The sequence below is a fragment of the Heterodontus francisci genome, chromosome 1, assembly GCF_036365525.1.
Source record: "Heterodontus francisci isolate sHetFra1 chromosome 1, sHetFra1.hap1, whole genome shotgun sequence".
In the NCBI taxonomy this organism is placed as follows: Eukaryota; Metazoa; Chordata; class Chondrichthyes; order Heterodontiformes; family Heterodontidae; genus Heterodontus; species Heterodontus francisci.
The window spans coordinates 20968810-20994771 of record NC_090371.1 but is presented as its reverse complement, the minus strand read 5'-3'; the positions used below and the strand labels follow the sequence as shown (position 1 = coordinate 20994771).

The 25962-nt window shown below is 45.3% G+C and overlaps 1 protein-coding gene across 2 annotated transcripts in view; it reads left to right on the top strand.

Moving 5' to 3' along the window:
- LOC137368229 (dedicator of cytokinesis protein 2-like) overlaps positions 1–25962 on the top strand; it is a 1222644-nt gene that overhangs the window by 930388 nt on the left and 266294 nt on the right. For both annotated transcript variants that reach the window (XM_068028710.1, XM_068028709.1), the window contains exon 32: positions 17589–17647. In XM_068028710.1, coding sequence (XP_067884811.1) covers positions 17589–17647 — 59 coding nt within the window. The remainder of the gene's footprint in view (positions 1–17588; positions 17648–25962) is intronic.

The window sequence follows — 25962 nt, the reverse complement described above, 5'->3', positions numbered from 1 at the left end:
AATCCCATTAGCTTTTTAGTTGTGTTGTTTAGTTGTATATCTAAAACAGGCAGAAATGTATCACCGTGGTGAAGTCACCAAACTGAGCGACTGAGAGATTGACAGCTGTAGATCTCTGCAATCACTTCCAGCCCTACAAGTGTCCGAGTTCGGTGTCATCTTCCAATTCTGGACTCTTGTACAATCCCACATTTCATCACTCCAACATTGGCAGCCCTTGCTTCGGGCATCCAGGCCCCAAGCTCTGGAATTTCTTCATTAAAATTTCTTCAACTCTCTCCCTACTCCTTTAAGACGCTCCTTAAAACCTACTTCCCACCTGTCCTAATATTTACCGATGTGTCAAAATTGCTAATGCTCCTGTGAAGCACCTTTGGATGTTTCACTATATTAATCATGCTTTCTAAGTGCAAGTTGTTGCTGTAAGATACTGCTGCTGTGAAATTCGGTTGCTTAGCGCCCTTCTTTTGGAGCTACGGGTGCCGTTCTTGTTCCAAAATGGAATTCACATGTCGCAGGCTGACCACATTGGACAGCATCTGGGGTAAAATGTTCGTGCAGGCAGCAGGAAGCATGTGCCGGAAATATACAGATTCGGCAGGCTGTGATGCCAGTCAGTGAGTCACACTGCCATTTTCGAGCTCAACACTCCAGCTACATACCTCACTTAACCTCTCTGAGCAGCTTCAAACTAAAAAGGTGAGGAAGGGTTCAAATGAGGGGGAATTTATAAATCTCTAGTGAAAAGTCAAAACCATAGAGCAGCATATCAATTTGGGTAAAGATATGCAGCGTGTGACAGGAAGGGACAGAGAGTTTAATGGTAATAGTGCATCAATGAATAAGGTCAAATCAGGAAAAATGGCTAAAAAGTTAAAATTAAAGGCACTTTATCTAAATGCATGAAGCATTCAGAATAGAATAGAATAGAAGAATTAATGGCACAAATAGAGATAAATGGTTTTGCTCTAATAGCTGTTGCAGAAATGTGGTTGCATGGTGACCACGGTTGGGAACTCAATATTCCAGGGCACTTGACATTTCAAGAAGACAGACAAAATGGAATAGGAGGGGTTGTGGCATGGTGGATAGCCCTGATAATATAGAATAAAATCAGAACAGTAGCAGCGCCCACATCAAGTGAAATAATGAAAAAGGAATATGATAGAAATTGAGTTTACACGTTTCACACTGACTTACAAACTAGAGTATTACGAGCATATGAATTAGGAGCAGGAGTAGGCCACTCGGCCCCTCGAGCCTGCTCCGCCATTCACTAAAATCATGGCTGATCTGATTGTAACCTCAACTCAACATTCCTGCCTACCCCAATAACCTTTCACATTCTTGCTCATCAAGAATAAAAAATCAGGCCTTAAAAATATTCAAAGACTCTGCTTCCACTGCCTTTTGAGGAACAGAATTCCAAAGACTCACGATCCTCTGAGAGAAAATGTTTCTCCTCATCTCTGTTTTAATGGGCGACCCCTTATTTTTAAAACAATGCCCCTAGTTCTAGATTGTCCCACAAGAGGAAACATCCTTTTCACATCTACCCTATCAAGACCCCTCAGAATCTTATATGTTTCAATCAAGTTGCCTTTTACTCTTCTAAACTCCAGGGGATACAAGACTAGCCTGTCCAATCTTTCCTCATAAGACAACCAGCCCATTCCAGGTACAAGTCTAGTAAGGTGGAAGTCAGAAACAGGAAAGAAGCAGTCACTTTATTGGGAGTTTTCTATAGACCCCACAATAGCAACAGAGGCACGGAGGAACAGATTGGGAGGCAGATTTTGGAAAGGTGCAGAAGTAACAGGGTTGTTGTCATGGGTGACTTCAACTTCCCTAATATTGATTGGAACCTCCTTAGTGCAAATAGTTTGGATGGAGCAGATTTTGTCAGTTGCGTCCAGGAAGGTTTCCTGACTCAATATGTAGATAGGCCGACTAGAGGGGAGGCTATGTTGGATTAGGTGCTTGGCAACGAACCAGGCCAGGTGGCAGATCTCTCGGTGGGAGAGCATTTCGGTGATAGTGATCACAACTCCCTGACCTTTACTATAGTCATGGAGAGGGACAGGAGCAAACGGGATGGGAAAATATTTAATTGGGGGAGGGGGAATTACAATGCTATTAGGCAGGAACTGGGGAGCTCAAACTGGGAACAGATGTTCTCAGGGAAATGCACGACAGAAATGTGGAGGTTGTTTAGGGAGCACTTGCTGCGACTGCTGGATAGGTTTGTCCCGATGAGGCAAGGAAGAGATGGTAGGGTGAACGAACCTTGGATGACAAGAGATGTGGAACAGCTAGTCAAGAGGAAGAAGGAAGCTTACTTTAAGGTTGAGGAAGCAAGGATCTGACAGGGCTCTAGAGGGTTACAAGGTAGCCAGGAAGGAACTGAAGAATGGACTTAGGAGAGCTGGAAGAGGACATGAAAAAGTCTTGGTGGGTAGGATTAAGGAAAATCCCAAGGCGTTCTACACTTATGTGAGGAACAAGAGGATGGCCAGAGTGAGGGTAGGGCTGATCAGGGATAGTGGAGGGAACTTGTGCCTGGAGTCGGAGGAGGTAGGGGAGGTCCTAAATGAATACTTTGCTTCAGTATTCACTAGTGAGAGGGACCTGGTCGTTTGTGAGGACAGCGTGAAACAGGCTGATATGCTCGAACAGGTTGATGTTAAGAAGGAAGATGTGCTGGAAATTTTGAAAGACATGAGGACAGATAAGTCCCCGGGGCCAGACGGGATATACCCAAGGTTGATAGGGGAAGCGCGGGAAGAGATTGCCGCGCCTTTGGCGATGATCGTTGCGTCCTCACTGTCCACTGGAGTAGTACCAGATGATTGGAGGGTGGCAAATGTTATTCCCTTGTTCAAGAAAGGGAATAGGGAAAACCCTGGGAATTACAGACCAGTCAGTCTTACGTCGGTGGTGGGCAAATTATTGGAGAGGATTCTGAGAGACAGGATTTATGATTATTTGGAAAAGCATAGTTTGATTAGAGATAGTCAACATGGCTTTGTGAGGGGCAGGTCATGCCTCACAAGCCTTATTGAATTCTTTGAGGATGTGACAAAACACATTGATGAAGGAAGAGCAGTGGATGTGGTGTATATGGATTTTAGCAAGGCGTTTGATAAGGTTCCCCATGGTAGGCTCATTCAGAAAGTAAGGAGGCATGGGATACAGGGAAAGTTGGCTGTCTGGATACAAAATTGGCTGGCCCATAGAAGCAGAGGGTGGTAGTAGATGGAAAGTATTCAGCCTGGAGCTCGGTGACCAGTGGTGTTCTGCAGGGACCTCTGGGACCTCTGCTCTTTGTGATTTTTATAAATGACTTGGATGAGGAAGTGGAAGGCTGGGTTAATAAGTTTGCCGATGACACAAAGGTTGCTGGAGTTGTGGATAGTGTGGAGGGCTGTTGTAGGTTGCAACGGGACATTGACAGGATGCAGAGCTGGGCTGAGAAGTGGCAGATGGAGTTCAACCTGGAAAAGTGTGAAGTGATTCATTTTGGAAGGTCGAATTTGAATGCAGAATCCAGGCTTGAAGACAGGATTCTTGGCAGTGTGGAGGAACAGAGGGATCTTGGGGTCCACGTCCATAGATCCCTCAAAGTTGCCACCCAAGTTGATAGGGTTGTTAAGAAGGCGTATGGTGTGTTGGCTTTCATTGACAGGGGGATTGAGTTTAAGAGCTGCGAGGTTATGCTGCAGCTCTCGAAGGCCCTGGTTCGACCACACTTGGAATATTGTGTTCAGTTCTGGTCGCCTCATTATAGGAAGGATGTGGATGCTTTAGAGAGGGTGCAGAGGAGATGTACGAGGATGCTGCCTGGACTGGAGGGCATGTCTTATGAAGAAAGGTTGAGGGAGCTAGGGCTTTTCTCATTGGAGCGAAGAAGGATGAGAGGTGACTTGATAGAGGGGTACAAGATGATGAGAGGCACAGATAGACTGGATAGCCAGAGACTTTTTCCCAGGGCGGAAAGGGCTATCACCAGGGGGCATAATTTTAAGGTGATTGGAGAAAGGTTTAGGGGAGATGTCAGAGGTAGGTTCTTTACACATAGAGTGGTGTGTGCGTGGAATGTGCTGCCAGCGGTGGTAGTAGAAGCAGATACATTAGGGACATTTAAGCGACTCTTGGATAGGTCCATGGATGATAGTAGAATGAAGGGTATGTAGGTAGTTTGATCTTCGAGTAGGTTAAAGGGTCAGCACAATTTCGTGGGCCGAAGGGCCTGTACTGTGCTGTACTGTTCTATGTTATTTGTTCTATTAAACTTTCTCTGAACTGCTTCCAATGCATTTACATCCTTCCTTAAATAAGGAGACCAATACTGTGCACAGTACTCCACATGTGGTCCCACCAATGCCCATTTAGCTGAAGCATAACCTCCCTACTTTTGTTTTCAGTTCCCCTCACAATAAATGATAACATGCTATTCGCTTTCCTAATTACTTGCTGTACCTGCATACTAACCTTTTGCAATTCATGCGCTTGGACACCCTCTGTATCTCAGAGCTCTGCAATCTCTCACCATTTAGAAATGTATGCTTCTTTTTTATTCTTCCTGCAAAAATGGCTAATTTCACATTTTCCCACACTGTACTCCATTTGCCAGATCTTTGCCCACTCACTAAACCTATCTATATCCCTTTGTAGCCTCCTTATGTCCTCTGCACTACTAACTTTCCTACCTATCTTTGTGCCATCAGAAAATTTAGCAACCATACCTTTGGCCCCTTCATCCAAGTCATTCATCTAAATTGTAAAAAGTTGAGGCCCAGCACAGATCCCGGTGGCACACCACTTGTTCATCTTGCCAACCAGAAAATGACCCATTTATGCCTGTTCTGTTTCCTGTTCATTAGCCAATCTCCTATCCATGCCAAATTGTTACCCTCTACACCAAGAGCTCTTATTTTCTGCAATAACCTTTGATGTGGCACCTTATCAGTCATAGAGTCAGACAGCATAGAAACAGGCCCTTCGGCCCACCGCATCCATACCGACCATAATGCCTATCTATACTAATTCCATCTGCCTGCATTAATTCCATATCCCTCTATGCCTTGCTCATTCATGTATCTGTCCAGATGCCTCTTAAATGTCGCTACTGTTCCTGCCTCCACCACCTCCTCAGGCAGCTCATTCCAGATACCCACTATTCTTTGTGTGAAAAATTTACCCTTTTGATCCCATTTAAACCTCCTCCCTCTCACCTTAAATCTTTGCCCTCTAGTTTTAGTCACCCCTACCATGGGAAAAAGACTCTGGCTATCTACCCTATCTATGCCTCTCATAATTTTATATACCTCTAACATAGAGTCATAGAGAGATACTGCACTGAAACAGGCCCTTTGGCCCACCGAGTCTGTGCCAACCAACAACCACCCATTTATACTAATCCTACATTAATCCCATATTCTCTACCACACCCCCGCCATTCACCTACCACCTACCTACACTAGGGGCAATTTACAATGGCCAATTTACCTATCAACGTACAAGCCTTTGGCTGTGGGAGGAAACCTGAGCACCCGACGGAAACCCACGCGGTCACAGGGAAAACTTGTAAATTCTGCACAGGCAGAACCCAGAACCGAACCTGGGTCGCTGGCGCTGTGAGTGTCCCCTCTCAGCATCCTTCGCTCCAGGGAAAACCGACCCAGTCTATCCAATCTCTCTTCATAACTCAAGCCATCCAAACCAGGCAATATCCTTGTGAATCTTTTCTGCACCCTCTCCAGCTTAGTCACATCTTTCCTGTCGTGCGGCGACCAGAACTGCACACAGTACTCCAAATGCAGCCTAACCAACGTTATGTATGACTGTAACATGACGTCCCAACTCTTGTACTCAATGCCTCGGCTGATGAAGGAAAGTATGCCATACGCCTTCTTCACCACCCTGTCTACCTGTGTTGCCACATTCAGGGATCTATGTACTTGCACCCCAAGTCTCTCTGTTCAACAACACTCCCCAGGGCTCTGCCATTCACTGTATATGTCCTGCCCTGGTTTAACTTCCCAAAATGCATCACTTCACACTTGTCTGCGTTAAATTCCATTTGCCACTCCTTTGCCCACTTTCCCAGTTGATCTATATCCTGTTGTAACCTTAGACAACTTTCTTCACTGTCCACTATACCACCAATTTTGATGTCATCTGCAAACTTACTAATCATGCCCCTTACATTCACATCCAAGTCATTAATATATATGACAAACAACAGAGGGCCCAGCACCGATCCCTGCGGCACACCACTGGTCACCGGCCTCCAATCTGAAAAACAACCTTCCACTACCACCCTCTGCCTCCTATCATCAAGTCAATTTTGTATCCAATTTGCTAGCTCACCCTGGGATCCCATGTGTTCGAACCTTCTGGACCAGCCTACCATGCGGGACCTTGTCAAAGGGCTTGCTAAAGTCCATGTAGACAACATCCATCGCCCTGCCCTCGTTAATCCTCTTGGTCATCTCCACGAAAAGCTCAATCAAATTTGTGAGACATGATTACCCACGCACAAAGCCATGCTGACTATCAATAATCAGACATAAATGCAAAAAATGCTGGAATCACTCAGCAGGTCTGGCAGCATCTGTGGAAAGAGAAGCAGAGTTAACGTTTCGGGTCAGTGACCCTTCTTCGGAACTGACAAATATTAGAAAAGTCACAGATTATAAACAAGTGAGGTAGGGGTGGGGCAAGAGATAACAAAGGAGAAGGTGCAGATTGGACCAGGCCACATAGCTGACCAAAAGGTCACGGAGAAAAGGCAAACAATATGTTAATGGTGTGTTGAAAGACAAAGCATTAGTACAGATTAGGTGTGAATACACTGAATATTGAACAGCAGCAAGTGCAAACCTGAAGAAAAACAACCTGAAAAAAACAGTGGGTAAGCAAACTGAACAAACTAAGATGAAATGAAATAAATGCAAAAAAAGATTGTAAAAAATGTAAAAAGGAATGTAAAAAAAAGGAAGAAAAAATAACTAAAAATGAAAGTAAAATGGGGGGCTGTCATGCTCTGAAATTATTGAACTCAATGTTCAGTCCGGCAGGCTGTAGTGTGCCTAATCGGTAGATGAGATGCTGTTCCTCGAGCTTGCGTTGATGTTCACTGGAACACTGCAGCAATCCCAGGACAGAGATGTGAGCATGAGAGCAGGGGGGAGTGTTGAAATGGCAAGCAACCGGAAGCTCAGGGTCCTGCTTGCGGACTGAGCGGAGATGTTCTGCAAAGCGGTCACCCAGTCTGCGCTTGGTCTCCCCAATGTAGAGGAGACCACACTGTGAGCAGCGAATACAGTATACTATATTGAAAGAAGTACAAGTAAATCGCTGCTTCACCTGAAAGGAGTGTTTGGGGCCTGGGATAGTGAGGAGAGAAGAGGTAAATGGGCAGGTATTACACCTCCTGCGATTGCAGGGGAAGGTGCCCTGGGACGGGGACGAGGTGGTGGGGGTAATGGAGGAGTGGACCAGGGTGTCGCGGAGGGAACGATCCCTTCGGAATGCTGACAGGGGAAGGGAGGGGAAGATGCGACTGGTAGTGGCATCACGCTGGAGGTGGCGAAAATGGCGGAGGATGATCCTTTGGATATGGAGGCTGGTGGGATGAAAAGTGAGGACAAGGGGAACCCTGTCACGGTTCTGGGAGGGAGGGGAAATGGTGAGGGTAGAGGTGCGGGGAATGGGTCGGACACGGTTGAGGGCCCTGTCAACCACAGTGGGGGGAAATCCTCGGTTGAGGAAAAAGGTTATATCAGAAGCACCGTCATGGAAGGTAGCATCATCAGAGCAGATGCGTCGGAGACGGAGAAACTGGGAGAATGGAATGGAGTCCTTACAGGAGGTAGGGTGTGAAGAAGTGTAGTCGAGGTAGCTGTGGGAGTCAGTGGGCTTATAATGGATATTGGTAGACAACCTATCCCCAGAGATGGAGACAGAGAAGTCGAGGAAGGGAAGGGAAGTGTCAGAGATGGACCATGTAAAGGTGAGAGAAGGGTGGAAATTGGAAGCAAAGTTGATAAAGTTTTCTAGTTCGGGGCGGGAGCAGGAAACGGCACCGATACAGTCATCAATGTACCGGAAAAAGAGTTGGGGGAGGGGGCCTGAGTAGGACTGGAACAAAGAATGCTCGACATATCCCACAAAAAGACAGGCATAACTAGGACCCATGCGGGTACCCATAGCGACACCTTTTACTTGAAGGAAGTGCATGGAGTTGAAGGAGAAGTTGTTCAATGTGAGAACAAGTTCAGCCAGGCAGAGGAGGGTGGTGGTGGATGGGGACTGGATGGGGACTCTGTTCCAGGAAGAAGCGGAGAGCCCTCAAACCATCCTGGTGGGGGATGGAGGTGTAGAGCGATTGGACGTCCATAGTGAAGAGGAGGCGGTTGGGACCAGGAAACTGGAAATTGTCAAAATGACGTAGGGCGTCAGAAGAGTCACGGATGTAGGTGGGAAGAGACTGGACCAGCGGAGAAAAGACAGAGTCTAGATAGGAAGAAATAAGTTCAGTGGGGCAGGAGCAGGCTGACACAATGGGTCTGCCGGGACAGTCCCGTTTGTGGATTTTGGGAAGGAGGTAGAAGCGGGTTGTCCGGGGTTGTGGGACTATGAGGTTGGAAGCCGTAGAGGGAAGATCTCCAGAGGAGATGAGGTCAGTGACAGTCCTTTGGACGGTGGCTTGATGTTCGGTGGTGGGGTCATGGTCCAGAGGGAGGTAGGAAGAAGTGTCCGTGAGTTAGCGTTGAGCTTCTGCAAGGTAGAGGTCGGTACGCCATACAACAACAGCACCACCCTTGTCTGCAGGTTTGATGACCATGTCGGGGTTAGACCTGAGAGAACGGAGTGCCTCAAGTTCAGAGGGGGACAGGTTAGAGTGAGTGAGGGGGGCAGAGAAATTGAGACGACCAATGTCTCGCCGACAGTTTTCAATGAAGAGATCAAGAGCAGGTAAGAGGCCAGGGGGAGGGGTCCAGGTAGAGGGAGAATGCTGGAGGCGGGTGAATGGGTCTGCTGGTCGGGGGGAGGACTCCTGGTCGAAGAAGTGAGCCCGGAGGCGGAGGCGACGGAAGAAGAGCTCAACGTCATGCCGAGCACGAAATTCATTGAGGTGGGGGCGTAAGGGGATAAAACTGAGACCTTTTTACAATCTTTTTTTGCATTTATTTCATTTCATCTTAGTTTGTTCAGTTTGCTTACCCACTTTTTTTTCAGGTTGTTTTTCTTCAGGTTTGCACTTGCTGCTGTTCAATATTCAGTGTATTCACACCTAATCTGTACTAATGCTTTGTCTTTCAACACACCATTAACATATTGTTTGCCTTTTCTCCGTGACCTTTTGGTCAGCTATGTGGCCTGGTCCAATCTGCACCTTCTCCTTTGTTATCTCTTGCCCCACCCCCACCTCACTTGTTTATAATCTGTGACTTTTCTAATATTTGTCAGTTCCGAAGAAGGGTCACTGATCCGAAACGTTAACTCTGCTTCTCTTTCCACAGATGCTGCCAGACCTGCTGAGTGATTCCAGCATTTTTTGCATTTATTTCAGATTTCCAGCATCCGCAGTATTTTGCTTTTATCCCTAATCAGACCATGCCTTTCCAGATGCATATAAATCCTGTCTCTCAGAATCCCTTCCAATAACATTCCCACCACTGATGTAAGGCTCACCGGCCTGTAGTTCCCTGGTTTATCCCTGCTGCCCTTCTTAAATAAAGGCACAACATTAGCTATCCTCCAGTCTTCCGGTACCTCACCCGTGGCTAACGATGATACAAAAATCTCTGCCAGGGCCCCAGCAATCTCCTCCCTTGCTTCCCATAGCATCCTAGGAAACACCTGGTCAGGCTCTGGGGATTTATCCACCTTAATGCGCTTCAAAACCTCCAACGCATCCTCCTTTGCAATGTTGATCTGCTCCAGGATATTGGTGTTCCCTTCCTTGAACTCACTAGCTTCCATGACCTTCTCCACAGTAAATATGGATGAGAAATATTCATTTAAGACCTCGCCCATTTCCCGTGGCTCCGCACATAGATTGCCACACTGATCCTTAAGCGGACCTACTCTCTCCCTAGCTACCCTTTTACTCTTAATATACTTATAGAATCTTTTTAGGATTCTCCTTTATCTTATCTGCCAGGGAAATCTCATGGCCCCTTTTCGTCCTCCTAATTTCCTTCTTAATTGTACTCCTACATCCCATATACTCCTCGAGGGACTCACTCGATCCCAGCTGCCTATACCTGACATATGCCTCCTTCTTTGTCCTGACCAGACCCTCAAAATCCCTTGTCAACCAAGGTTCCCTAAACTTGCCAGCATTCCCCTTCCATCTAACAGGAACATGCCGGCCCTGAACTCTTCCTATCTCATTTTTAAAAGCCTCCACTTGCCAGACGTCCCTTTACCCGTAAACAGCCTCTCCCATTCAATTTTTGAGAGTTCCTGTCTGATGCCTTAGAAATTAGCCTTCCCCCAATTTAGGACTTCAACCTGAGGACCAGTCCTATCCTTTTCCATAACTATCTTGAAGCTATTAAGAGTTATGGTCACTGGTCCCAAAGTGCTCCCCCACTGACACATCAACCACCTGCCCATCCTCATTTCCTAAGAGGAGGTCGAGTATAGCCCCTTCTCTAGTAGGGCCATCCACATACTGCTTCAGAAAACTATCCTGGACACACTTAAATTCTTCCCCATCTGATCCCTTAGCACTAAGGCAGTCTCAGTCAATATTAGGGAAGTTAAAATCACCTACTATTACAACCCTATAATTCCTACACCTATCTGTGATTTCCCTACATATATGCTCCTCCAATTCCCTCGGACTATTGGGGGGCCTATAGTATAATCCCATTAAAGTGATCACCCCTTTCTTATTTCTAAGTTCTACCCATATGGCCTCGCTGGACATTCCCCCCAGGATATCCTCTCTAAGTACTGCCGTGATGTCGTCCCTAATCAATAGTGCAACTCCCCCTCCTCTCTTACTTCCACCTCTGTCACGCCGGAAAGATCGGTACCCCGGAACATTGAGCTGCCAGTCCTGCCCATCCCTCAACCACGTTTCTGTAATAGCTAAAATATCACAATCCCATGTACCGATCCATGCTCTGAATTCATCTGCCTTACCTGTCCGGCTTCTTTCATTAAAGTAAATGCAGTTTAGCCTACCAGACCTTCCACGCTCCTGGTCCTGCCCCTGCCCCTGCCCAGCCTGCCTACTGGACTTGCTTTCTTTAACCTCTACATTTGCCTCAACTATCTCATCTGAGAGACAACTACTTAGGGTCCCACCCCACTGCAAGACTAGTTTAAACCCTCCCGAGTAGTGCTAGCAAACCTCCCCGCAAGGATATTGGTCCCCTTCCAGTTTAGATGCAACCTGTTGTAGTGGGGAACCAAGGGTCTAATGAGAGTGAAGAACTTAAAAGTAATTAATATTATTGCTGAAAAAAGAGACATGCTGTGAAAGCTTTTCGCCCTGTGCTCATCAGGATAGGGGATGCCAAATTTCAACGGGAGCAACAATTTATATTGCATAAGAAAAGGCTGCTGATTGGTTCACAAGTTGACTCTGATTGTTTGACTCATTGCCATGGAGAATGCACCAGGGAACTATTGTCCCCCATGCTTTGCTTAATTCAAAAAAGGCGCAATGCCTGGACATGTTCCTTTTGCCTTCAGAGGACAGGTCCCTGCATATGAATATATGTACATAGGAACTTAGGAACAAAGGAGCAGGAGTAGGCCATTCAGCCCTATGAGCCTGCTCAGTCATTCTGGATCATGGCTGATCGTGTACCTCAATGCCATATTCCCACACTATCCCCATATCCCTTGATGTCTTTCGCAACTAGAAATCTATAGATCTCTGTCTTGAACTTACTCAGTGACTGAGCTTCCACCACCCTCTGGGGCAGAGAATTGCAAAGATTCACCACCCTCTGAATGAAGAATTTCCTCCTCATCTCATTCTAAATGGCTTGCCCTTTATTCTGAAATTGTCCCCCCTGGTTCTAGACCCCACAGCCAGGGGAAATATCCTTTCTGCATTACGCTGTCTATCCTTTTAAGAATTTTGTAAGCTTCTATGAGATTGCTTCTCATTCTTCTAAACTCCAGAGAATACAGGTCCAATCTCCTCAATCTCTCCTCATAGGACAATCCCACCATTCCCAGAAATCAGTCTGGTGAAACTCCGCTGCACTCCCTCTATGGCAAGTGTATTCTTCCTCGGGCAAGGAGACCAGAACTGCACACAATATTTCAGGTACAGCCTCACCAATGCTCAATACAATTGAAGCAAGACTTCTTTTGCTCCTGTACTCAAATCCTCTTGTGATAAAGGCCAACATACCGTTTGCCTTCCTAATTGCTTGCTGCATCTGCATGCTAGCTTTCAGTGACTTATGAACAAGAACACTTAGGTCCCTTTGGACATCAACACTTTCCAATCTCTCACCATTTAAGAAATACTCTGCACCTCCGTTCCTCCTACCAAAGTAGATAACCTCACACTTATCCACATTAAATTCTTTCTGCCATGTTCTCGCCCACTCATTCAGCCTGTCCTAATCCCCTTTAAACCTCTTTGCATCCTCCTCACAACTCACATTTCCACCAAGTTTTGTGTCATCCACAAACTTGGAAATATTACAGTTGGTCCCCACATCCAAATCATTGATATAGATTGTGAACAGTAGGGGCCCCAAGCACTGATCCTTGTGGTACCCCACTGGTCACAGCCTGCCAACTTGAGAATGACCTATTTATTCTTGCTCTCTTTTTTCTGCCTGTTACCCAATCCATGCTAGTATATTACCCCCAATCCCATGTGCTTTAATTTTGCTGAGTAACCTTCTATGTGGGACTTTATTAAAAGCCTCTGAAATTCAAAATACACCACATTGATTGGTTCCCTCATCCACTTTGCTCGTAACATCCTCAAAAACTCTAACAAGTTTGTCAACCATAATTTCCCCTTCATAAATCAATGTTGACTCTGCCCAATTAGATTATTATTTTCTAAGTGTCCAGTAATCACATTCTTTCTAATAGATTCTAGTATTTTCCCTACTACGAAGGTAGCTAGAGGTCGAGGTCACACTTGAGTTCTGCTGCGGAGTACTCAGATGAGAACATCGATGGGGCGGTGACAGAAGAATGCAAATGCACATTGAAATGCTTGGTGCATTGCCAGGCCTGCTAGAACGCCTACTGTCATTGCCAAGGAGCATGGAGGAGTCTGGCACCAACTTGGCACAGGGCGCTATGCAGAGCTTGGAGCCTATTCTTTCCAGGGTGGAATTGGTGACCAACTCCATGAGAGCATTTACCATGCTGCATCTGATGGCCAATGTCTCATCTTCCAATTGCAGCTCAAGCAGAGCCACCCAATGTCTGGGTGCTGCAGTGGAAGCTCAGACTGAAGCCAAGCAAGCCCAGCTTTCAGTCACAAAGTCTTGGAGTGCTGCCAACTTAGCTGCGGACATCACAATTCAAAGGGGCTTGCAGGGTATCACAGCAGCCCAGCAATCTGTCCTCAGTGCTCAAATTGCTGAGGCGTCACTTTGGACTAGAGGTGCATGAAGACCTGAAATGTTGGCTTGTATTGTAGCTGTCATAGAATGGTACAGTATAGAAGGAGGCCTTTCGGTCCATCCTGTATGTGCTGGTACTCTTCTAGGAGATCACATGAGATGGGGAGTATATGTATCATGCTGCACAAGGCATTGCAGTTGTATAGGACAGGCTGGACGGGCGTGAAAATTTTCTCCTGTCCCATTGTTTATATGACCGTACCAGGCAATTATGATAAAAAATTCAGTCCAGCTTTTTACATCTCGGCTTTTTCTTTGCAATTTATATTGGGCTGAATTTTTTTTCTTCAAAAACGGCGGGGCATGTGCGCGAAATTTGCTCCACAGAGCCGCTGCGATATTTAGTGCGGGGGCTCATTTACATGGCTGGGGCAGATCACCCACCCTGATGACGTGGAGGGGGCGGACGCTCCATCCCTGGCGACGGCATCTGGCGCCACTGTGCAGGCACTGGCACCATTTTTAAAGGGCTTCCAGCTCTTCAGTTTAATTTACATTTTTAAAGTTGCAAGAGTTATAAAATTTAAATGAAAAATTTATTAAAAATTTCAATCCCCTCTCCTACTGCCCCCATAACTAAACACTTTATTAATTGCCCCCTCCCTCCCCCAAAAAAAACTTACCTCACGATCCCAACCTACCCAAAGTTTATAATCTTTTCCTTCAACCCCTTCCCACCATCCCCTCCACCAATCGCATTAGTTTTTCCTGCTATCCCACCCCTCCCCCACCCTGACAATGTACCTATACCCGCCTCCCAACCAATGTTTTTCCTCGGATCTCCGAACGGTGATCTGAAGGCGCGGGAGCTCCGGCAATTGCGGGCTGGCCGTTAGTAGCAGGTAAGTGATTAATTAATTAAATTGAATGTATTAACATATTTAAATTGTGATGCTGCTGCTGAGTGGAGGTCAGGCCGCCACGAGGCCTCACCACCACTGGCAATATGAGGTGGAGCCTTCCCGGTGTCGAGGTCCATGGCGGGCCTCTCCCGAAGGTATTTACGAGGCCCCCACCACCACAGCCCGCAATGTTGGGGGCCCGATAAAATCAGCCCATTGTGTTTTGTCTCATGGAAGTGCTTTAAAGGTAGACATGCAGATCTACCACTTCTGGTGAGCAATGCAACATTTAGAGCAGGGCTGAGATGAGAAAAAAAAGCTCTGGAGATCCAATGGCGTTGCAGATCCAGATTTTCACTGTGCCTTCAGAGCTCCACTTTTCTCACCATTTACTGATTAGCTGGGGCCGTATGGGCCGAACTGAGCCTATTAACGGCCACTTGAGGGCCATTTCCTGCCGCCACTGGGATTTAACGACTGGCGGGAGGAAGGCCTCCTCCATGCAGGGAGGTCGCCCAGTACAACGAGGCAACCTCCCTATGGGCTTGGAGTGGGAGGGTGGGGAGGATGGTGGTGGCCCTCCTCCTTGGAGCAATCTGTGGCCCCTGGAGGGCCCCCACCAGGAAGAAGTCTACCCCCATTAAGCCCCGTCTCCCTGCACTGAACGAACACCTTCCCCTGACTTACTTACCTAGCATCCAGGCTCCAACGCTGGGCCTGGATCCAAGGCCTCTTGTAGTATTGGCAGTGGCCACCACTCACGGTGGTGCTGCCGGTCCTGTGATTGGAGGCAGGATCCTGTCTTTAAAGGGACAGGAATCCCGGCGTCAAGCTGTTAATTGGCCCAGGAATCCCCCTGCCTTTTAGGCCCGACATCAGGAGCCCTGCCATGGGCACAAAGTTCAGCCTACAACATCTCAGGAGCAGTCATACTTTTCCTCTGGGGGTAGAGAGGCATAACCATCATCAATCCTTTCGTTCTTGACTCTGACTCTTTACAAATAGTGAAACAAAGCTCAAGGTTTTTTAGGTATATAGTCGTGCAGTGTTCTTGATGATTTATTATGGCCTGATAAGAAATATTATGAACAAGACTCCCAGAAATTAGTTATTTCCTGACTTGCTTGCCACCTTGAGCCCATTGTCCCATTTCAAATCCTCAAGCCATTTATAACAACGGCAAAAAAAATTTGTATTTATAGCGCCCTTTAACATAATAAAACGGCTCAAAGCGCCTCACATCAGCATTATAAAACAAGGTATGACACCAAGCCACATAAGGAGATATTAGATCAGGTGACCAAAAGCTTGGTCAAGAGGTAGGTTTTAAGAAGTGTCTTAAAGGAGGCAGCAGCGCAGAAAGGTGTAGGGAGGGTATTCCAGAATTTAGGGCCTAGGCAACTGAAGGCACGACCACTAATGGTGGAATGATTAAAATCGGGGATGCACAAAATGCCAGAATTAGATGAGCACAGATACCTCAAAAGAATGTGGGGCTGGAGGAGATTACAGAGATTGGGGGCGTTGGGGGGGTGCGGTGGCAAGACCACGGAGGCATTTGAAAGCAAGGATGAGAATTTTTAAATCAAGACATTGCTTAACCTGGAGTCACTGTATGTCAATGAGCACAGGGGTGACAGGGGAATGGGACTTGGTACGAGTTAAGACGTAGAAGGCAGAGTTTTGGATGACCTCATGTTTATGAAGGGTGGAACATGGGAGACCAGCCAGGAGTGCATTGGAAAAGTCAAGTTTAGGAGGTAACAAAGGCAGAAATGAGGGTTTCAGCAGCAGATGAACGGAGACAGGGGCAAAGTTGGACAATGTTACGGAGGTGGAAATAAGCAGTCTTAGTGATGTCATGAATGTGAGGTTGGAAGCTGATCTCAGGGTCAAATGTGACCCAAGGTTGTCAGCAGACTGGCTTAATCTCAGACTGTTGCCAAGGAGAGGGACGGAATTGGTAGCTAGGGAACAGCATTTGGATTGGGGCTTGAAAACAGTGGCTTCAGTCATCCCAATATTTAATTGGAGGAAATTTCTGCTCATCCAGTACTGGATGTTGGATAAGCAGTCTAGGAATTTAGCAACAGCGGAGGAGTTGGGAGTGGTGGTGGTGGTGAGGTAGAGCTTGGTGTCATCAGTGTACGTGTGAAAACTAACGCTATGCTTTCCGATGATGTCGCTGAGGGGCAGCATAGATGAGAAATAGGACGAGACCAAGGATAGATCCTTGGGGGACACCAGAGGTTACGGTGCAGGAGCAGGAAGAGAAGCCATTGCAAGTGATTCTCTGGCTACAATTAGATAAGAATGGACAATAAAAGCAAAATACTGCGGATGCTGGAAATCTGAAATAAAAACAAGAAATGCTGGAATCACTCAGCAGGTCTGGCAGCATCTGTGGAAAGAGAAGCAGAGTTAACGTTTCGGGTCAGTGACCCTTCTTTGGAACTGCTTTTTTTTTCCAGTTCCAAAGAAGGGTCACTGACCCGAAACGTTAACTCTGCTTCTCTTTCCACAGATGCTGCCAGACCTGCTGAGTGATTCCAGCATTTCTTGTAGATAAGAATGGAACCAGGTGAGAGCAGTCCCACCCAGCTGGATGACAGTGGAGAGGCGTTGGAGGAAGATGGTGTGGTCAACCGTGTCAAAGGCTGCAGACAGATCGAGAAGGACGAGGAGAGAAAGTTTACTTTTGTCAGTTACAGAATGTCATTTGTGACTTTGATAGATCTTTTGGTACTGTGGTAGGGGTAGAAACCTGATTGGAGGGATTCAAAAATGGAGTTCCAGGAAAGATGGGAATAGATTTGGGAGATGAATACAAACTCAAGGACTTTGAAGAGGAAAGGGAGTTTGAAGACAAGATCTTAGTTTGCAAGGACAGTGGGATCAAGGGTTGGTTTTTGGAGAAGTCAAAAGAAAGCAAATACTGTAATTATATGAGAATGAACCAAATCTTAATCCTACATTCATATATAGCTAACAGTTATATTCTGCAACCAATGATCCAGAACTTATTCACATAGAAGAAATTGTTGTATTTTGAAGTCCTGAGTCCTTCTCAGAACACATTGACTAGCAGTTATCTTTGTATATTCTATAGGTACGGAGATATGAGAGGCGTCATCGGAGCTGCAATCCGTGACATGTGGTACAATCTTGGTAAGGCCCTGGATTTTGTCTTTTTTATTTCCTGACCTACCACCCTCAACCTCAGCCTGTGTTTTTATCTCGAAGGGCAGGCTCGATGGGCTGAATGGCCTACTCCTGCTCCAAAGTTCCTCTGTTTTAATCTCTTGCCTTCACTTTTTATCCTTGCGTTCCAAAGATGTTTCAAAAGGAAGACCTGCATTTATGTTGCACCTTTCATGCTATCAGGATGTCCCAAAGCATTTTACTGCCAATGAAGTAATTTTGAAATGTGATTGATATTGTAGTGCTGTAGCCAATTTGCACACAGCTAGGTACTACAAACAGCAACGCGATAATGAGCAGGTAATCTCTTTTTAACTGATGTTGATTGAAGGCTAAATATTGGCCATTGGGGATAACTCTCATGCTCTTCTTCAAAATAGTGCCATGGAAACGTTTACATCCACATGAGAGCACAACCAGGAAATCAGTTTATTATCTCATCTGAAAGACAGCACTTCTGACAGTGCAGCACTTCCTCAGTGCTGCGCTAGATTTTGTTTTCAAGGCTCTGGATTTGGGCTTGATTCTCCATAAGTTTCTGACTTAGAGGCAAGAGTTCTGTCCACTGCGTCAAGGTTGACACCTCCCTGTGCAGCCTCTCCCTCACTTGCTTCTTGTTTATAAGGATCAAAATCCTTTTTGAGTTAAAGTAGTTTTTCCTCAGGTCAGTGTCATTGAGAACATAAGCAAGAAGCTCACAATGTAGCTGCTACCCGGTAATATAAAAGGATGCTCCAGACAACTGGGGCTCACCAACTGGGTCTGCACTTAAAAGCAAAGCCACAAAGCTGCATTCCCTCCCTTTCAATCTTTAGCCTCTGCTGTTGTAACTGACCTGTGCACTGAGAGCAGCAGTGACTCCAGAACAGGCCTCAAACTTCCTCGGCCCTTGGAAAAACATCCATTAACGTGCTACTCCTGATCGCTGTGCAACGTCTCCAGCCAGATGGTGAGCTCGTCCGGATGTTGAATGAGGGCGAACTCAGACTCAGCTGTGATAATTCCTGCCCCCCACACCCCCCACAAACACATGGTCAAACAGCCTGCCAGCCCTCATCATCTACTGTCAAAAGATGCGCTTAGGTGAAGAGTCAGTGGCCAAAAGACATCTGCTTAACCATACCCAGCAGAAATCATTGAGGGTAATTCCATCATTGGGCACTTACAGCAGGTACCAGAACATAGATCATCTTTAAAAGCTTTGGCAGAGAACAGAACACAAGAACAATAGCAACAGCAAAACTAAAATGAATCAAAAAACGTCACAGTAAAAAGAAAACTGGAGACTAATAGGGATGGGAAAGAAAGCAGGGGAGTGGAACTAGTTGATAGCTCTTTCAGAAAGCCGGCACAGGCATGATGGACCAAATGGTCTCCTTCCATGTTGCATGATTCTGTGATGGGTGAGTAGAGTTAATCTGTTTAAGAGTTTTATTATTTCTAGTTAAAAGTATGTTTTAAAATGTATATTTTATCTTTGAGGATTAATGTTGAGCAACTAAACCTACCCAGCTCAGGTACACAGTGTACTTACTCTTCGAACTGGTCGGTATTTTTTTTTTCACATTCTAGGGATGTGGTTGTCACTGGCAAGGCCAGAATTTATTTCCAATCCCTAATTTTCTTTCCCTTGAGAAGGTGATGGTTCTTGAATATAACCGAGTAGCTTGCATGGCCATTTCAGAGTCAACCACTTTACAGTGGGTACAGAGTCACATATAGGCTAACTAGGTAAGGACAGACAATCTCCTTCCCTCAAGGACGTGAGTGAATCAGGTGGGTTTTTACAACAATCCAGTTTTATAGCTTTTTATTCCAGATTTATTGAATTAAATTTAAGTTCTCCAGCTGCTGTCATGGGATTTGAACTCTTGTCTCCAGATTATTAATCCAGATCTGTCAGAGTTCCGAAGAAGGGTCACTGACCCGAAACGTTAACTCTGCTTCTCTTTCCACAGATGCTGCCAGACCTGCTGAGTGATTCCAGCGTTTCTTGTTTCTGTCAGAGTACTAGTCTCGTAACAGAACCACCACATGACTATACCCTCTCCCAGGCTAATGACGGACCTAACTGAGGTTTTCAAGGTTGAGAAAGGGAATTAATAAAAATTGATCACTGCAAATTGTTTACTGAGGTGCAGATTTCAAGATGAGCACATTCGGAGAGTGGAGGGAAATCAGATAGAAATTTTCTCAAGGCTAATAGAGTCGTGGAATAAGTTAGCAGGAAAGGAGTGTCCAAATGTTTTAGCAGATAAACTGAATGAGAAGATAAGTGAGTTTCTGCAGTGAACTGAGATTGAGAGTAATGATGACAAAGTTCTGTATTTAATGAGCATTTCCAGTTCCTAAAACTGCTGATGATCTCACCTTTTTTAAGTTAAGATGGAGGAGCTTGCTTGAATGAAAGAAAAATATTTTGGCAGTCAGCACAACAAGTCACACATTTTTCCCAGGAGCACACGCAAACTGGTGAAAGGAGGTGAAAACACAAACGAATGGGCAGTAAGGAAAAGCAGAGAAATACAGGAATAGGGAGGCAGAGGTAAAGAGAAAGAGAGACTGAGAAAAAGAAAGGGAAATTCATGTTCAGCTCACTGGATACTGGAAAGGCTATGGGCCCCGACAACATCTCAGCTGTATTGCTGAAGACTTGTGTTCCAGAACTAGTCGCGCCACTAGCAAAGCTGTTCCAGTACAGCTACAACACTGGCATCTACCTGACAATGTGGAAAGTTGCTCAGGTATGTCCTGTCCACAAAAAAGCAGGACAAATTCAACCTGGCCAATACAGCCCCATCAGCCTACTCTCAATCATCAGCAAAGTGATGGAAAGGGTTATCGAAAGGGCAGCACTTACTCAGCAATAACCTGCTCACCGATGCTCAGTTCGGCTTCCACCAGGGCCACTCGGCTCCAGGCCTCATTTGCAACCTTGGTCCAAACATGAACAAAAGAGCTGAATTGCAGAGGTGAGGTGAGAGTGACTGCCCTTGACATCAAGACAGCATTTGACAGAGTATGGCATCAAGGAGCCCTAGAAAAACTGAAGTCAATGGGAATTAGGGGAAATCTTTCCATTGGCTGGAGTCATACCTAGCACAAAGGAAGATAGTTGTGATTTTTGGAGGCCAATCATCTCAGCCCCAGGACATTGCTGCAGGAGTTCCTCAGAGCAGTGTCCTAGGCCCAACCACCTTCAATGCTTCATCATAAGGTCAGAAGTAGGGAATGATCACTGATGATTGCACAGTGTTCAGCACCACTCTCAACTTCTCAGATACTGAAGCAGTCCATGCCCACGTACAGCAAGACCTGGATAACATTCAGGCTTGCACTGATAAGTGGCAAGTAATATTCACGACAAGTTCCAGGCAATGACCATCTCCAACAAGAGAGAATCTAGACATCTCCACTTGACATTCAATGGCAGTACCATTGCTGAATCCTCCACCATCAATATCCTGGGGTGGGGTGGGAGTGGTGGTGGTCACCATTGGCCAGAAGCTTAACTGGACCAGCCATATAAATACCATAAATACAAGAGCAGATCAGAGACTGGGAATTCTGTGGCAAGTAACTCACCTGCAGACTCCCCAAAGCCTGTCCACTATCTACAAGGCACAAGTCAGGATTGTGATGGAATACTCTCCACTTGCCTGAATGGGTGCAGCTCAAACAACACTCAAGAAGCTTGACACAATCCAGGACAAAGCTGCTCATTGATAATCACCCCATCCAACACCTTAAATGTTCACATCATTCACTGCTGCTGCACCATATCTGCAGTGTGTACAATGTACAAGATGCACTGCAGCAACTCATCAAGGCTTCTTCAAAAGTACCTTCCAAACCAGTGGCCTCTACCACCTAGAAGGACAAGGGCAGCAGACACATGGGAACACCACCACCTGCAAGTTCCCCTCCAAGCCATACACCATCCTGACTTGAACTATAGCACCATTCCTTCACTGTCGCTGGGTCAAAATCTTGGAAGTCCCTTCCTAACAGCACTGTGGGTGTCCTTACACTGCATGGACTACAGCCATTTAAGAGGCAGCTCACCACCACCTTCTCAAGGACAATTAGGGATGGTCAATAAATGCTGGCCTTCCCAGCGACACTCACATCCTGTGAATGAAAGAAAAAATTGCAAGGTGGTGAAAATGGAAGAAAGAATTGCATTCTACAGCATCCTTCCTGACTTCAGGATGTTACAAAGCAGTTACAAGTAGCTAACTAATGTAGGAAATGCAGCAGACAATTTGTGCACAGCAAGATCCCACCAACTGCAATAAGACAATGACCAGATAACCTGTTTTTCATCCTGATAAGAGGGATAAATATTGGACAGGACACTGTGGAGAACTCCCCTGCACTCCTTCAAAATAGTGCCATCGAACCAAGTCTAACACAGGAGGTTGGAAAGAGCACCGACTAACTCCACATGACCATCCGTATTGTCTATGTGACAAACTCCGATTGCCACTCTTGGTCATGTTAATGTGTACGGTCCATGCCTCATGTATTCATCACCAAACTGAAAAATTCTTACTTACTTCTTGTTCATGCATCGAAGTAGCCTCCAACAACAATAACAACAGTATGACCCCTTGGGTTGACCCAGAAGGAGTTTGGGGGGAGGAAGAAGATGGACAATAGTTTTGCATTCAGGAGAATTTTTTATATATCTTACAGAGATGGTACAATATTTTGTAATTTTTTGAAAAATGCAATGGAGATTTTTCTTCCGGAAGCTTGTAGTCTTTGATGAAGTAACACAGAGGGTTGGTGAAGGTGGCACAATAAAGGTTATGTATAAGGACTTTCAAAAAGGCATTTGATGCATCTCATAACAGACTTATTCAAAAAATAGAAGCACATGATATTAAAGGGACTGTGGTAACTTGGGTACATGGTTGGCTAAGGGACAGGAAGCAGAGAGTAATGGTGGACAGATGCTTATCTCACTGCAGGTAAGTGTAGTGGGAACCCCCAGGGTTTCGTATTAGGACCATTGCTTTTCTTGTTATATGTAAAAGACCTAAACTTGGGTATATGGAGTACAATTTTGACATTTACAGACAATACAAAACTTGGCAACCTAGTAAATAGTGAGAATGATAACAGCAGACTTTAGGAATATACAGACAGACTGATGAAATGGACAGACTCATTGCAGATGCAATTAAGTAAGTGTGAAGTGATGCACTTTTGGAGAAACAACATGGAGAGGCTGTATAATCTAAATGGTACCATTGAGAGTGGAATGCAAGAGCAGGAACGTGAGTGGACATATCAAAAATCTTTAAAGGTGTCAATGTAAGTTGATAAGGTGGTCAAGAAAGTATATGAGACACCTGGCTTTGTAAATAGGGGCACTGAATACAAAACAAAAACAAGAAAGATGTGCTAAACATTTACAAATCATTGTTTCGACCTCAGCTGGAGTTTTGTGCACAATGCTGGGCTGCAGACTGTAGGAGGGCTGCTAAGGCCTTGGAGAGAGTGAAAAGCAGATTTACCAGAATGATACCATGAATGAGGGACTTCAGTTATGTAGAGAGATTGGAGAAGCTGGGATTGTTCTTCTTAGAGCAAAGAAACTGAAAGCTATTCAAAATTATAAGTGTTTTTTATTGAGTAAGTAGGGAAAATCTGTTTTCTCTGGGTTGGTAATGAGAGATTATAGATTTAAAATTATTGGCACAAGTACTAGAGAGGAAATATGGAAAAGATTCTTCACACAGAGGGCCATTACGATGTGGAATACATTATCTGAAAGGATGATTGAATCAGATTCCGTAGGAAATTTCAAAAAGCAGTTGGAAATTTACTTAAAGAGGACTAATTTATAGGGTTATGGGGAAAAGCTGGGGTGTGGGACTGCATTGGGCAGCTCTTTCAAAGATTCAGCACAGGAATGATGGACCAAATGGCCTCCTTCTGCCCTGTAAAATTCAATGTTTATGGCCTTTTGTCCGTTGAAAGCAACAACAGCTTGTGCTAATACAGTGAATGTACAGTAAAATGGCCCTCGATGCTTCACAGAAGTATTATCCAACAAAATCTGATAACAAGTCAAATAAATAAATAGTCGGATAGGTGATCAAAAGCTTGCTTAAAGAGGGGTGGTTTAAAGAATGTCTTAAAGGAACAGAGAGAGGTACAGAGGCAGAGAGGTTTAGGAAGGGAATTATAGAGTTTAGGGCCTTGGCAGCTTTAGACACAGCCGCCAATGATGGAGCGATAAAAGTCAGGGATGTGTAAGGAGCAAGAATTGGAGAAGCGCAGAGATCTCAGAGGGTTGTAGAACGGAGGAGATTACGGGAAAAAAGGAGAGGTGAGACCATGGACGGATTTGAAAACAAGGATGAGAATCTTTAAATTGAGGCTTTGCCGGACTAGACACAGATTGTATGTGCGCAATGGGGCTTGCTTTCCAATTTGCAGGTTAATATCATTTTTGTCAATAGGATGCGTGGACGCGTGCAGAATAAGACAAGATAGGAAGCCGCTAAAAATTCCTGTCTGGTCAATCATGCCCTGAATAATCTTGCCATCACTGAGGATATGAAACGTGGCAATCGGTCCTCTATCACTTGCCTCCAGTGTCCACAGCTGTGCGGTTCAGTAGCATAAAACCAGCTGGTAAATTTGATAAGTCATTCTGAACACAGTGGCACAACAAAACCATTTACTGGCCTATTCCCACTTGATACTTTAATGCAACGGCATAGTGTGCGGTGCTTCTTACTCTGATTGTCCAGCGTCAGATGCACCATGAATATGAATGTTGTTAACCAAACACAGGCCTTGTCTGGGGCGTGGGGAGGGGGGTGCGGAAGACTGTAGGTCTGTTTGTTAACAGAGAATAGATAATCCTGAAAGATTCGGATAAGAAATCTAAATGAAAATCAGGCAAGGTTACACAGAATGAATGGACTGCAGGGGAAAGTAAAGGGAGTCTTATTATTCAGTGTCGATGCAGAAGGGAGGCTATTAGCAGAGCTAACCTCTGCATTTAAAAAGAATAAACTGCATTCATTTTACACCTAAGTGAATAAAGTACAGCTCACTCCCTGAAGGGATAGTTGGTCCAGTTTCTCCTGAAATATACCTGGAACCGACAAAGAATGCTCAAACAGAGCCAATGTCTGTTATCAATGACAATGCCGGAAAATCAGCTAAATAGTTCGGAGCTGAGAATTTTTTTTTAAATAGCTAATTTTTTTCCTGCTCGCCTGCCCTTCACAAGTCCGTTGCACCCAGCCTACTGCATGAAAACCGAATCATGGAATATCACTGCACAGAAGGAGGACATTCAGTTATCGAGTCTGTGCTGGCTCTTCCGAAGCACAATCCAATTAGTCCCACTTCCCTGCTCTTTCCCCATATCCCTGCAATTTTTTTTCCCTCAAGTATTTATTCAATTTCCTTTAGAAGACTGTTATTGGATCTGTTTTTACCACACTATCAGGCAATGCATTCCAAATCCTAACCAGTCATTGCATAAAATGTTTCTCCGTCCTGGATCTTTTACTAACCACCTTAAACCTCTACCCTTGAATTATTAGTTGAGGAGTCAGTTACTGCAGTAAGGAGAGATGATATCTTGGAGGGGGCATCAAATGAAGCTTTATGGGTAGAGTTTAGGAATAAAAAAGGGACAGCCACATTGCTAGGTGTTTATTATAGACCCCCAGATAGTCAGCGGGAAATTGAGGAGCAAATATGTGCGCAATTTGCAGAGGTGTGTAAAAATAATAGGGTAATTATATTCGGTGATTTCAACTTTCCCAACATTAATTGGGATAGTCATCGTGTTAAGGGCTTAGATGGAGTGGAGTTCTTAAAATGTATACAGGAGAACTTTTTAGCTCAATATGTAGAGGATCCAACAAGGGAGGGTGCAGTGCTGGACCTAATTCTGGGGAATGAAGCCGGACAGCTGGTTGATGAGTTGGTGGGGGCGCATTTTGGTGATAGCGACCACAACGTCGTACAATTTAAGCTTGTTATGGAGAAAGAAATAGACAAGTTGCAAAAAAATGGTTTTGGATTGGGGGAGAGCGAATTTTAGTAAAATAAGGCAGGATCTGGCCAAGGTAGACTGGAAAGAGTTACTTGTCGGGAAATCTACAGAAGAGCAGTGGGGGGCATTCAAAAAGGAAATGGGGAGGGTACAGGCCCAACATGGTCCCTCTAGGGTAATAGGTAGGAGCAATTAGCCCAGAGAACCATGGATGATCAGAAACATTCAGGGTATGACGAGAAGGAAA